The sequence below is a fragment of the Delphinapterus leucas genome, chromosome 7, assembly GCF_059928025.1.
Source record: "Delphinapterus leucas isolate spDelLeu-1000000601 "Yukka" chromosome 7, BTC_Dleu_Yukka2, whole genome shotgun sequence".
Taxonomy (NCBI): Eukaryota; Metazoa; Chordata; class Mammalia; order Artiodactyla; family Monodontidae; genus Delphinapterus; species Delphinapterus leucas.
In genome coordinates, this window is record NC_143135.1 from 30,425,409 (window position 1) to 30,440,310 (window position 14,902).

Consider the following 14,902-nt stretch of genomic DNA (forward strand, 5'->3'; position numbering starts at 1 on the left):
AATAAATGTCCTTAACTCCCTCCGCCTCAACAAAATGTCTCTCTCTCCCTAAGTAGAAGTTCCTTGAGGCTGTGAAGCGTGTGCGTGTGTATGTGTGTGTGTTTTTGAACACACTGCCATCTACTCATTAAAGAAAATCTGCTAAGCAGCTCTGTAGCCAGTCCTTTGCCAGTCTGTTATATAAAGGATGCCTGTTTCTTCTCAGGGTTAGGTAGGTTCTAGAAAGTACAAGGAATAAACAAACCTAAAACTGTTTGTTTCTAAGTGGATTCTTAAGGCAGCTGCTCAGTTTCTGAAGCTCTCCACTTTTTAGTGCTCTTCAAGTTATCCTGACTATCAAACAGAAGGCTTCCATCAGATCCTTACCGGGACCAAGGGTCTTTGACCTCGGCCAACCTGCCTCTGGAAAGGAGACTGCATTTGGGGCTGGGGCAGTTAGTTGGGAGCGGGGGCTCAGCACTTGCATGGAGGGAAAAGAGACACTTTATGGCAGGATCTGAAGCTGGAGCAGCACAGGGAAACAGGAGGCACGAAAAGCACTCTGAAGTCAGAATTTCCTGAACTTGAAGGCTGCCAAAGTTGATTTCTTTAAAAAATGGGCTGCTGGGCTTCCCTGGTGGCGCAGTGGTTGAGAGTCCGCCTGCCGATGCAGGGAACACGGGTTCGCACCCTGGCCCGGGAAGATCCCACATGCTGCGGAGCGGCTGGGCCCGTGAGCCATGGCCGCTGAGCCTGCGCGTCCGGAGCCTGTGCTCCGCAACGGGAGAGGCCACAACAGTGAGAGGCCTAAGTACCGCAAAAAAAAAAAAAAAAAAAAAAAAAAAAGGGCTGCCGTTTTGACCTTGCACCTGTTTTCTAGTGTTCCCTAATTTTCACCAAGAGATCCAAGCCTGTGAGATATGGATTTAAATAGTGAAGTTATATCAACAAGGTATTTGCGAAGAAAGTTGTGATTTGCCTGGTGCATACGGTTCCTCATCATGTTAATACTAGTCATTTTTGCAAAAAGCAGTTATTCCAACAATTGCGCCTGGTTGTGTCAACACTAACATTTAGGACTTGGTTTCTCAGATTTTCAGATGGGGATTTAATTTTTAAGTATGGGTAATCCTATTAGTAAGGTGTCCTTAATTCCAAAATTTTGGGGAAAATCGAAGAAACTCTAAAGCCACGATAATGTTGATCGGAGGAGCTGTTTAATTTTTTCCTAGGGACAGTTTGCCCTTTTCTTAATATCTGTTAATTTTGACAAACTAATTTTTCAGATGTACTTAGGCTTAAGAGAAGAGGAGAGGGTTGCTTTGCCAGTACGTGACACACACACACACACACACACACACATATATATATATATATATATTTTTTTTTTTTTTGTGGTACGCGGGCCTCTCACTGTTGTGGCCTCTCCCGTTGTGGAGCACAGGCTCTGGACGCACAGGCCCAGCGGCCACGGCTCACAGGCCTAGCTTCTCTGTGGCATGTGGGATCTTCCCGGACCGGGGCACGAACCCGTGTCCCCTGCATCGGCAGGCGGACTCTCAACCACTGTGCCACCAGGGAAGCCCGACACTTATATTTTAAGTTGCCTGGTGGTAATAAGGATTGTTGAGAATCTATTGAAATGGTTTGTTACTGTAGAAAAATATTGTAAATATGTTCTTACTCTTTCCCCTTTGGTACCAAGTCAGAATAGCAATTAAATTTAATATCAAATATTAGTTATAAAACTGTAAGTAAAATAGATTATTTGGTCAGCTTAGTTTTTTTCTTGTTGTTTTTCTATATTTTTGATAAGTACATTCTGAAACATAAAATTCGCGCTTGAGCTCTGAGGGTTTCTTTCTTTCTTTAATATATCATTCTGCCATACAGTTGTGCTTAGCCAAGGATTCAGATTTGTATGCATCCCTTTGTTATGAAGGAAGGGAGACACCTGAGTTCCATATGCTGGTCTTGGAAACATTGTTAGATTTTAGGAAAACTTCTAGTGAAATTAAAGAAATAAGGGATGCTGTGGCTTTGGTCATTTTTAGAACTCCATTTTTTTTTTTGAACCCTGAGAGTTGTGTGACTTGCCTTGACTCATTCCACTAGAATCCATTATTGAAGGTGGTTGTTTTTTTCTGTCAGGCGTCTAGATGCCAACCATATCACCGCAGTGCCTGAGGACAGTTTTGAGGGGCTCACTCAGTTACGGCATCTGTGGCTGGATGACAACAGTTTGACAGAGGTGCCAGTGCATCCCCTCAGCAATCTGCCGACCCTGCAGGCGCTGACCTTGGCTCTCAACAAAATCTCCAGCATCCCGGATTTTGCATTTACTAACCTGTCCAGCCTGGTGGTTCTGTAAGTATCCACCCCTTTTAATACTATATATTTGTGTTAATTTGGGGGCAAAAGCAGAGTTCTTGTGACAAATTGTTATGAAAGTACCTCACGGAGTATGTTCTTGGAGAGCTGGTGTTTGGGGGATCTGCCTTTTTTACAAAATTACATGTGCTGACTTTTAAAAATACAAAACAAGATAATTTTATAAAAATTAACGTTTGATGATAACAGTTGAATGTCTCAAAAATAAATGGCCATTTGTAGTCAGGAGAAGAAAGTGGGTCATTCAGCAAACACTGGTACGGCTTTTACTTGTATCCCAGCAATGCATTCAGTGTTGAAAGAGGCGGAAATCCTTTTGGAGATGCCCACAGAAAATGAGTTTCAGTGATATTTCATGTTTTTACTGTCTATTCAAAGAGTATGTGATTTTCTGTTGTTTCAAAAACTTGGACATAATAAAGTGGCATTTCTTGTAAAATCTGTTACCAATTCTCACTGATGTAAGCTGACATTTCCCCTGCCTCCCCATAGGAGAACTCATCAAAGTTTTGCTTCATATAATTAAAAGCTCATCAAAACTTTTGTTTGGATATGGGTAAATACTTAAGAATCTTCCATGTGTGCACCCCTCTTCCACTAGAGATATGTTCCTTTTCCACTGGCCTCCTATGTTCAGTGAATCCGAGTCTGTGCAGTGTTTATCAAGAGATATCTACCCAATGCTATTTGTTTTCCATTAGTCAAGTGTTGCAATGTTTAGCTGCACCATTCCTTTAAGCTCGACCAATTTAGACATGTAAAACATTATAATAGTTGCTTCTGGGTGAGGCAAAAGTCATTTTGGTGCTTTTTTCCATAGGCATCTTCATAACAATAAAATTAAAAGCCTGGGTCAACACTGTTTCGAGGGACTCGATAACCTGGAGACCTTGTAAGTTTATTCGTATTTTGGATGATCACACTTGGGAAGTTGACAGTGCAATTTTGCATTTCATTGCAGAAAAAGGAAAAAAAGTAATGTTCTTAAGTTCAGCTCATTATTAATTTGCTTTAATACATGACTAAAGTCTTGCCTTCAGATAACACAGTCATGAAAACTAGTCTAGGTTTCCGGTTAAAAATGGCGCACCAGATTGATATTTCTTACAAAAGGACGTGGTAAAACCAGCTCAGTCTGCCAAGCTGTACACCTTTTCAAAAACTTTGGTTTTGTTAGTATGATAGGCAGTTTTGGAACTTTGAACCTTATAAAATTAATACTGGAAAAGTTGTTTTCTTTCTTTGTTTTCTCCCTCATCTCAGTTGCCTTGCTAATTGTTAACAGTGGGTTTGAATACCATCTCTGCTTTTATATGCTAAATGTGATGAAGGTTTCCATTTTGCTTAGGATACTTTTGTTGTTGTTTCTGTTGTTAAAGTGTTAGAGAATTCTGGCTGTTTCAAAACTGTCCATTGTACCATGATATGAGCAAAAGACATAGTGCAGCTGTGTGTAATCAAGAGTAGGATCTTTATTTTTGTTGTTTTGGTTTGTACTAGTTGCCTTTATTCAGAGATTTATAATATTAGCCATCGTGGTACAGTAAATGATTCAGAGAATGTCCCAGTTAGATGGGTGAGTAACATTTGATTGGAATGCTTAGGGTTTGTAATATTTTGTTTAATTGAATTTTTGGGTTAAATGTCAGTCAATGAGCAGACTTAAAATCTTTTAGTACTCTATTAATTCACCTTCCTGTTTAAACCACTAAAAGATAGTAAGCATCAGTGGATATTTGAAAGTTGAAGCTCTTGAAGAAGATACTGCCAAACCCAGTTCTTCTATTCTAAGTATGTAAATACCAGTGGAACAAAAGACTGGGCGGGTCTTCTGATCCTAAACCTTGTATTATTCCAATATATTATTCTAATTATATTAAAATTAAACCTTTTCTTCCCAGTTAAATTTTTATTTACCTTTTTTTTCTATGTAGAAAAGGAAAACAACATTGGTCTCTAAGGTGCTGACCTTTTGATTTTATTTACTCTCATTCTGAAATCAATCGCTGATCATATGCTAACATTCTCTTTAGGTTAAAAGAAATTAAAGTTTAAATACACTCAGAGGGACTTCCCTGACTGTCCAGTGGTTAAGACTCCGCGCTTCCAGTGCAAGGGATGAGGGTTCGATACCTGGTTGGGGAACTAAGATCCCACGTGCCTTGTGGCATGGCCAAAAAGTAAATAAATAAAATAAAATACACTCAGAATTAAAACTTTTAGAAGTACAGATCACTACGGCTTTTCTCTCTCCTAATTAATGGAACTTTTTCAACAATTTGTAACCCACTTGAGGACCGTGGTTGTATGAAACCGTCCTGGTCCTTCTCCTTATTCATACTTAGGTCATCCTGCTGATGTTAGGGCTGAGGTCAGCCACCCTCATACCAGAAGTTCAGGAAGCCACTCTAAACCTAAAATAGAAACCTCAGTCTCAGGCTATTGTCATTTACAGATGATAGTCAATAAATTCTATTTTATGGAGAACTGCCATTCAGGTGATTGTTTTATTTAATGCACCAGTAATATGTGATTCTGAGAGTTCTTTGCACTTTTAAAGTTGTTGGCTTAAAACATCATAGAAGAATTAAGATTCTTTTTTCTATTCAGTAATCTAAGAAAAGGTGTAAATTTAATTAAATGGACTGGTGATTGGTTGTCAAAGAAAGATTACCATCCAGAGGATGTGATTTAAAAAAAAAAAAAAAAATTTGTACCAAAATACCTTATAAATTGTGACCATCCTTCAATGTTCTTATGTATTTTTCGAATTTTTTCTAGGGACTTGAACTATAATAATTTGGGGGAATTTCCTCAGGCAATTAAAGCCCTTTCCAGCCTGAAAGAGCTGTGAGTATTGCTTTGCTCTATCTGTGCCTTAATATCTCTAGAAATCACCATTTAATGTTCCAACAATGAGATTTTAGAACATCTTTGTTCCATTACATGTATCATAGTACACACACACACACACACACACACACACACACACACACAATCATACAGATTGGATTATATTGGCTAGCACGGACAATTCTGAGCATAGATTACTGTATAGGGCTGGATTCCGGTGAAGCAAGCCATAAGGTATGGTCTCTGCTTTATAGGAGCTGTGGTCTTAGTCCCACTGGGGAGGCTGACCATATAAGACTGACAGAGAGCAGTTTCTAGGTGGAAATAAGTGCTGAGTGAATAGGATAAATAAATCATTCCAGAAAAAGACCTCATTGAGGCTTGGGGTCATTGGAAAAAAACATCACCAAAGAGAAGGAATTTGACTGGACTTGAAAGAATGGAAATATTTAGATAAATGAAAGAGATGAGGGAGCATTTTAGATGTTGGATTTGTCAAGGTCAGAGATAAGAATGCACATGGCATAACAGAGGTCGTGTGTCATGAGTTGAGAGCTAATATTCTGAGATGCATTGCTTAAAAACTAAATGCAGGTGACAAGGAGAGAGATTCTGGGGTTAGAATACCTGTGATTCTTGCAGTCTAAAGTTCTCTGAGGATGAAGCAAGCTAAATGTATATATAAGGGACCTGGCGGTGCTAGTAGGTTAAGTAGTGGGTTTAAAAAGAATTAGGTATGGTCTTGAAAAAGATGAGATGGAATTAAAAATTCAGTTTCCCCACATTTTTGAAATTTTCATGTAGTTGTTGTCAGTTATATTTTACATTCTACTGAAGAGCAGTAGATATTCAGTTTTAACTTATTTCACAAGGGGATAAACATTTCAAAACAGTTTTCTTCTATCTTTGTAGGTTATTTCACAGTAATTCTATTTCTGTTATTCCTGATGGAGCATTTGATGGTAATCCACTCTTAAGAACTATGTAAGTAGTTTTGAAATGTTCTTTTAATATGTAATCATGTAAAGCAATGTCTGTACAATGCCAAACATCTGGATAAAGAATGGAAATTCAGGCTGTTAGATATATGAGCTTTGTGAACATAGATTTAGTGTTGGAGTGCTTGTGAACATATGAAAACTTCGCTTTTTTGGCTATTTTTACAGACATTTGTATGATAATCCTCTATCTTTTGTGGGGAACTCAGCATTTCACAATTTATCTGATCTGCATTCCTTGTAAGTATTATAGAAATTTAAAAACAAACCTGAATATTTACACAGTTGCTTTAATGGAAAACTAGAATTTATCATTGTAGCTCCAGACAGCAGAATCTTTTATTTTCTTTTTCTTGGGTGGTAATCCAAAAGACAATTTTGAAAATTTATGATGATTCTTATTTATGTGAACACTTGGTCAAAATTATCACACTTTCAGGTCCAGTCAAGAGATGAAACTAATCTTTTTAGGTATAGTGGTACTGTAATTGTAAGCTGTTTAAAAAATAAAATGAAAATATTATCTATGAAAATTTTTATTTTAAATTACTTTTTATCTCCCAATTTCTTAAAGAGTCATTCGTGGTGCAAGCATGGTACAGCGGTTTCCCAATCTGACTGGAACTGTCCATCTGGAGAGTCTGTAAGTGTGGCCTTTTGAAGAAGGGCTGTGTAAAGATAACACCATGCTGGCCTGCTAGTAGGTTGCCAGTGCTTTTTGGTGATGATGATGAGTTAATGTTGATTTCTACAGTCTTGGTTTGTGAATATCATGCATAGAGATGGATACATTGGGTTTGGAGTCAGTCAACTCAGGTAGAGTATATAGCCTAGTATGTGAGAGGTAAGTTCTGAAAAGGTCACTGAAACTATAAGGCAGTAAGTAAGTACCAAATTAGAAGCAGTGCTTTAGGAGTTCAGAAGTGGAGCAATCGATGTAGACGATCAGAAAAGCTTTATGGAAGAGGTGAAATGTTTCAAAATTGGATACTGTCAGGTGTCCCAGACCTGGTCTTTTATTTAGAAAGGCAGGATTTAGTAAAACCGGGAATACTGAAAATATACTCAGGTATGGCATACAGATGATCAAATATAGCTAAAATTGCATGTTTATAATCAAATGGGGAATGATATGGAGAAATCTGGAAAATTGTTCGGCTTGTAATTTTAAAGTGACAGACCTTGAGTACTGAACGTTTGGTTATGGTAAAGCTTCTCAGTGGGCGGCCTGTGAATGGGCTGCAGGTGCATCTAAGATCTTGATGACCTCAGCCCTCCAGAAGCCACGTGGGGCCTGACCGTGGTTAGGATCTCTGCCACAAGGAGCCTTACCACAGTGTGCCACAGAAGTTACAACATTCGTGTGTGCCAAGATGTAAGAAAAGTTGGGAAGCATTGAGCTAAGGAGTTTAAAGTCTACTCTTACGGCAGTTTGGAGGTGTTGAAAATGTTGGAGGAGGAGGCGTGAGGAGGGTAAGAAGAGAGACTAGAGGTAGAACGGTGAGGGGGCCATGGGAATACTCCACTTGGCTAAATGAACACATTTAACCATGAGAGTTCTGTGTCTTCAATCCATCACTGGAGTTCCTCCATGTGGCCTGAGATTCCTCTACCCCTCTCTGCATCATTTCACCCTTGATCTGCATAGTAGCAGAAAAAATGGAGAGGGTCAGATGCTGAGACCTACAGAAGACGAAAGAACAGGAACTGGTGACTGACTGCAGATGGGGAGGTAGAAAGGGAGGGGATTGCTGGGCTGCACCCCTTAGGTCTATAAGACCTTCACTTGTCCAGCTTCATGACCGAAGAAAGAGCCCAGAGTCAGCAACAGAGACAGCAGTGGTTTAATGGATGGGGGAGCTTACATGTCTGAGGCAAGGTCCTGGAGCAACACCCTGCTGGCACACGGAAGGCAGGACATGGCGGCCGTCTTCGCTCCCGGGGTGGGGGGAAGGGGAGATTGCCAGTTATAGGAATTAACATCAGGTTGGCTCATTAGTTACCAGGGAAACCAGCAGAGGGGCATGCCTCTCAGCACCCTTTGATAAGAACTATCACTAGCTGGGGTCTGGGGCAAGTATGCAGGAAGGTCAGTCATGTGAATAGGGTGTAGGTAAAGCAGGCCCTGGTCAGGCAGGGGCTATACAGAGAGCAAGAGAACAGCCATCTTGAGTGGCCTGATCATACAGGGATTAAAAGAAAATTTCAGAACATTGAGTCAGGTTGATTGAAAGAAAAGATAGAAACATGGTTTGGGGGGCAGGACGCTCTCCTGGTTTCAAATGTTTTGGGTGTGAGGGGGTGACAGAACTTGCAGGTGGCTGTGGTCAGGCTGTGACTACGGATTCATTTTTTTCTGTTGGTCCACATGAGAACTCAAGCTTATCATCTGGACAATATTAACTTCTCGTGTCACAAGCTCTTCTGCATTACTATGGAAATAATATGGGTATTGAGGGTTCATTCTTCTTCCCACGTGCCTTACTTTAAGGAGTAGTTAGGCAGTGGGATACATAGACTCTAGTCCATATGCAAGTATGTGAACATGTATTTTTCTATATGAGAATAGAATTTTGTTTACCATCTCAACTTGAATCATTTCTTAGACCATGTTTTTCCATAGGACCTTGACCGGTACAAAGATAAGCAGCATATCCAGTAATTTGTGCCAAGAACAAAAGATGCTTAGGACTTTGTAAGTTGGATTCTTCTTCCCTTCTCCTGCCTTTCTTTGTTTTATGTACTTCACACATGTTGAGTTTTATTTTTAATGAACTCTTTTCATTAGGTGACGTTAAGGTATAATTATTTCTTATTGGTTCCCTTCATGGAAATGAGCAGGAATTTTAGTATCCCGCTTCCTTGATTTCTTTTTTTATCCTGACTCCTCATCCTTATTTTAGTTGCCCCAGGGGAGTTAGCTGTCTGTATGCTGCTCTTTCATCCATAACCCAAGTAAGAGCCCCAGTCTTTCTTGGATCAGGAACCAATTAAGCATGGAGCTTTCCAAAATCTCTAAGCTGCCCTGGAAATTAAAAGTAAATAAAGGATGTAAAGTTGTCACAAGAACAAACAATTAAGTTACTAAGTTGTTAACAAGTATTCAGTGGCAAGAGATAGTAACAAAATAAATGACTGATCAAGCAAGTAATTAAATGGTGTCATGGAGTATCAAACACAATGGTAACACTGAGGAAACACTGCATGGGATTAACAGAGTTAACTAGTCCCAATTTTTTATTTACTATAAATATTTTTTAAAATGTGAGTACATATAACACTCCTCTTACAGCTTTTAAATTCAATAACAACATAGAAATTATTTATGGTATAAACAATATTATAAAAATATGAATTAAAAAACTCGTAACTCTACCATTTGGACATAATTTTTATATATTTTCTGCACTGTATTTTTCATGTTTATTATATATTCTTAATGTTTTAAAATATATTTTATATTGTCTATACTCAACGTTATGTACTTGAAGTTTGCCAGTCTTAAGCCTGTTCTATCACTGAGGTAGGTGCTCTAGAAAGCTTGTGTGTCTTGGGTTAAAAAAAAAAAAAAAGTTGCTTTTCTTGTTCAGCCATATCTCTTTATTACAGATCTTAGCACTGCTTTCAGTGCTTCTCAGTACAGCTCTCATAATGTAGCATTCTGATAAGATAAAATTAATTTGTTAATTTCCATTATTTTAAGGGACTTATCTTACAACAATATAAAAGACCTTCCCAGCTTTAATGGTTGCCATGCTCTGGAAGAAATGTAAGTTGGTCTTTGACTTACTCTTTTTTCTATGGTCTATTGTTAATTCATTGAGCCTTTCCTATTGTAAATAAATGTAAAGCCTTTCATATTAAGATCTTAGAAATTCACATAATCAGGTGTTCCTATGAATAAATGTCCAATGGTACCAGGTGTGTTCATGTGACCAGCATTTATCGGGCACCTGTCTATCAGGCATTCTATGAGATGGTATGGGAGGAGGGTGGTGTATATGAAAAACCAACCAAACAAAAAACTGGTCCAGATGTGGATGTCTACAGTGTAGCTATACAGGACAGCTCTGGTGGGAGTTGACTGAAAGGTCAGGAAAGGGAGGAACTTATACTCCCATGTTTTATCTCCTCCTTCCTCTGACCTTCCTTCTGTGGTACTTGGTATGGTTGCGTCTTGGGTCCTTTCTCACTATGTTGTCTTCCTGCTGTCACTCCTGTGTGGAGTTGGTGAGGAATTTAGATAGTGTACCTTAACTCTCAGTGTAATTTTGGGTGAAATACCAATTAGTCTAACCCTTTCATCTTCTAGACGAGGAAACAACAGTTCCTTTTACTTTCAACAAGATCAATTAATGTTACCCATGAATGAATGTTTAAACTTAGAAAAAGTTTAATTAAGAAATGTTATTTTTCAAAATAGAAAATATTTTCTTGCTTTTTTTCTCTTTCTTTTATCTTTAATTCTTATTCTTTTTTTAGTTCTTTGCAACGTAATCAGATCCACCAAATAAAGGAAGATACTTTTCAAGGCCTGACATCCCTAAGGATTCTGTAAGTTCCTCTGTGATTATTAGAGACAAATAAAATTTTTGTTAAACTGTAAATTAATGTATCATTATAATTCCCATGTTAGTAGATATACTTAAATATAGGATTTATTATGCATAAATATTGTTTTTCAAACTTTACCACATGGTACTTCATAAATAATTTCCTTTCAGCATTTTTTCACCTTAGCTAATTTATGAGATTGCTAATTTATGAGATTGCCCATTTGTGAGTGAAAAAGTATGACGTGTATAGCTTGAGAAACGCACCTTGTGTGTTTTCAAGTCATAATAATGAAGTTTGTCAGTTTGTTAGGGGCTGAGTGGGCAAACTATAGCCTGTGGGTCAGATCCAGCGTGCCTCCTGTTTCTGTAAATTAAGTTTTATTAGAACACAGCCCTGACTTTTTGTTTAAGAATTGCCTAAACCTGCTTTCACCATACTATGGCATAGTCAAATAGTTGCAGTAGAGACCGTGTGACCCCCAGAGGTGAAGGATATTTACTATCTGGCCCTCTACAGAAAAAGTTTGCTGACCCCTGCACTGGGGTACCTATCATGGCAAACACAGCTAATATGCAGTAGAAGCACTCATTTAAAAAGTGATTTGTATTTGAGTGCCTGTTTGTGCCTGGTACTCTATTAAGCGCTTGGGAATACAGAGATGACTAAGACAAACCATGTCACGGCCTTCATGCAATGCAGAAGACGCAATACACTAAATAGGGAACAATTTTTTTTTATACAGAAAAGAATTTGAAGCATTGACAGTGAAGTGAAATTACATATATTAAAATCATGTTTTCCAGTAGATCCCCATTAAGAAATTAAACATGCGTCTACTAGAGAAATACTTTATTGGTAGTTGGGTTGCTGGACCTTTCCTTGTTGCTAACAGGCTTCCTGTGGGTCTGGGCAGTAGTGGGGAAGGGGACTGGCTCCCAGCTGCCATCACTTCTAGAGCGCTGATAAGTGACAACAATGAAAAGCTAGCTGGCCTTTTCATGATTTGGAACCAAGTCTGTCGAATTTTCCTGTTATCCAGGAGCTGTGTCATGGAATGAATTTAACCTATCTTTAAATTTCCATTAAGACTCCGTGTAAGTGTGGTTGCAGATTATTTCTCTGTTTTATTAATTCTGTAATATCAGAATTCCTCAGGGTGTGTTCCTGAATATAGTATATGGCTCTGGTGTTGATATGGTTTTTATTTCCTGCTTGGGGAAAGAATGATATCTGAAGCCCTTCTGGAATGCTCTTGTTTGCATATTGATTATTTGTCTTCCCTCACGGCCTTATCACTAACCTTTGAGAAGGCAAATAACCTGAAGCCTGTTTTTATTTTCAGCTTTGTCAGGAGCTGTGCTTTTCCTCACCTAGTTAATAGTACCAGAAGTTATATCATATCATTTATATTTTTGAACTAGTATCAGAATGATAAGGTGGAGAAAATTCACAACTGTTTGAAACAGATGCCAGTTAGAATTACTGCTCCCTGGAACACATTCCAAGAAATATTTGGCTGTGAAGGGAAGGACTTTAACGTAAACATTAAAAATGTTGTTGAACAAGATTAAAGATCTTTGTTATCTTATCAGGGATATTGTGACTACAGCAGATTCTAAAGTGTAGTCTGCATTTGGAATTTATTTCAAAAGAGTAACACTTTATTTTTATAATTGCAGAGATCTGAGTAGAAACCTGATCCATGAAATTCACGACAGAGCTTTTGCCAAGCTTGGGTCAATAACTAACCTGTAAGTTTCATGCAGCAATATCATGAAAGTAGTGAAGAGTCTGCAGAAACTTGTGTTTTAGCATCGTCCTACCCAAATTATTTTCTCTTTTTAGTGTTCCCTTATATAAATGCTAGCCTGCTATGGTGTAGTGGCAGCTTCTGAAATGGTTTTTGCACACCTAAACTTCCTCTTAGAGCTCTGATACTTGTGATGTTAATGCATGTACAGATTTGTGTCTTAGGAGTTAATTTGAAGTCTTATTCACATTTTAGAGATATAAGTTTCAATGAATTAACTTCATTTCCAACGGAAGGCCTAAATGGACTAAATCAGCTGAAACTTGTGGGCAACTTCAAGCTGAAAGAAGCCTTAGCAGCAAAAGACTTTGTTAATCTCAGGTGTGTTTTTGCTTATTTTTCTTTTCTGTGGAAGTTTTGGTAAACCTCCAGATTATAGAGTGTCCTGGGGTTTTTTTTTTTTTTTTTTTTTTTTTTTGCTGTGGTTCCCAGATTTTCTGGGAGGCTGTCATTTAAGAGTATTTTCAACCTCAGTCCTCACAAACTTGGAAAAAAATAGAACATGAGCATTAGTCCATAGTTGTTGAGGACATGAATTGCAGACCCTGTTGCTGTCAAAGAGATAATCTAGCCCTTCATCAGAATGGTTTTGTATATAGTGGGATTTGTCATTTGCAACAAGATGGCAGAAAGCACATGTGAACCTACAGAAAGTTGATACAATGTGATAATACTTTACAGAGACATTAGAGTTAGAGAGGGGACCTTACTAGATATAGTAGAGAGAGGGTTTGGGAATATTATTATGGGAGAAGAGAATAAATATTTTCATTATACTTATATGAACAAAGTGAATTCATTTAATGGTGTAAAGTCACAGATGACCTGGGACATTAATTTTAGATGAAACTACCAGTTTCATATGATAAATTGGGTGTGGTTAATTCATTTATAAAAGGAGTCTGATAAGATTTTACTTTAAATTGCAGTATTGCTATTAAATTTTAAAGATGTCTTGATTCAAATTGTTTTTAAAAGCATACCTTATATAAATGGAGAAACTCATGGTGTCATCTGATACCAGAGCTTTTTAACAGATGAGGAAACTAAGTCCAGAGCAGATAATGACCAGCTTAAAGTATTTACTTTTTACAGAACAAAAGCATGTCTGTGAAGTTGGTATTTCAGTATAGATTTTGCCATTTTTTTCAGGTCTTTATCTGTACCATATGCTTATCAGTGTTGTGCATTTTGGGGTTGTGACTCTTATGCACATTCAAGCACAGAAGATAACAGCCTCCAAGATCACAGTGTGGCAAAGGATAAAGGCAAGTGCATGAACTTTTGAAAATAGAACACAGCATTAATCAAAGTCTCTGTTATTGTAATCAGTTTGCAAAGGATCAATGTGAAATCTGTGGAGAAAAATGGCTTTTGTGTACTGTGTTCCTGACATCTTTAATATGTTATTAAGCCTGGTGCAAGCTGAACTTACATCATGTACAAGAGAGAAGACTGCAGGAAAAGATGGGTCTTTTGAACTGCCTGAACCTTGAATTAAACAGTTTGTGTTATATACTCAGGTCCCACTGACCTAGCAGTTGTCACCAGCAGTGCTGAAAAGGAGGAGCACAGTCAAATCATTATCCACTGTACACCCTCGACAGGTAAGCCTAACACATTTGACTGCAGTTTCTCGCTTTAAACAAACGCTAGGCAAATATACCTAAAACTTCCAGGGATAGATGTGATTTCTGTAACAGGAGTGCGACTAGATGGTTTCATAAGGCCTGACTCAACGTGTGGTCTGTATACAAGGAGCTTAGCCATCTCTTGCAGAATCTCAGGCCCAGACCCAGTGACTCAGAATCTTTGTGTTAACAAGCTCCCCAGACGAGAGTTATGCACTATGAGGATGGAGAGGCTCTTCATGCAACTTTAACCCTAGGTCCAGTTCTTACTGGTCTGTAAGGATTTTTAGTGTTATCCTTTTTTTTTTCTTTTTAATGAAACCTTGCCATTACTTTTAAAAAATTTGTTTGTTTATTTTGCCTGCCTTGGGTCTTCGTTGCCGTGCGTGGGCGTTGTCTAGTTGCAACAAGCGGGTTGCCATTATGTTTCTTTCTGTTTTATTTCATTGAACTTCAGTAGACTTGGGAAAGTTATTAAATTGACACCACGTATTTGGTCATGACTGTATTCTGCCTAATCTATCAGAGAAGATGGATTTAGAATTTTACTGTTAAAGAAAAATTTAAATAATGGCTAAATTGTGTGCTATGAAGTAGATTCCTCTTTAATATGATCACACAGGATGATCTGGACATTAATTTTATAACTCAGAATCGTAAATATTATGGATTCTTTAATGATT

General features: G+C 38.1%; 1 protein-coding gene across 6 annotated transcripts in view; it reads left to right on the top strand.

Moving 5' to 3' along the window:
• Positions 1-14,902, top strand: part of LGR4 (leucine rich repeat containing G protein-coupled receptor 4) — a 99,542-nt gene that overhangs the window by 76,786 nt on the left and 7,854 nt on the right. For 3 of the 6 annotated variants that reach the window (XM_022583735.3, XM_089915027.1, XM_089915026.1), the window contains exons 5-17: positions 2,131-2,346; positions 3,191-3,262; positions 5,152-5,220; positions 6,136-6,207; positions 6,390-6,461; positions 6,796-6,864; positions 8,845-8,916; positions 9,925-9,990; positions 10,704-10,775; positions 12,458-12,529; positions 12,784-12,909; positions 13,741-13,856; positions 14,112-14,195. In XM_022583735.3, coding sequence (XP_022439443.3) covers positions 2,131-2,346; positions 3,191-3,262; positions 5,152-5,220; positions 6,136-6,207; positions 6,390-6,461; positions 6,796-6,864; positions 8,845-8,916; positions 9,925-9,990; positions 10,704-10,775; positions 12,458-12,529; positions 12,784-12,909; positions 13,741-13,856; positions 14,112-14,195 — 1,178 coding nt within the window. The remainder of the gene's footprint in view (positions 1-2,130; positions 2,347-3,190; positions 3,263-5,151; positions 5,221-6,135; positions 6,208-6,389; positions 6,462-6,795; positions 6,865-8,844; positions 8,917-9,924; positions 9,991-10,703; positions 10,776-12,457; positions 12,530-12,783; positions 12,910-13,740; positions 13,857-14,111; positions 14,196-14,902) is intronic. The other 3 variants (XM_089915030.1, XM_089915029.1, XM_089915028.1) reach the window with 3 other exon arrangements.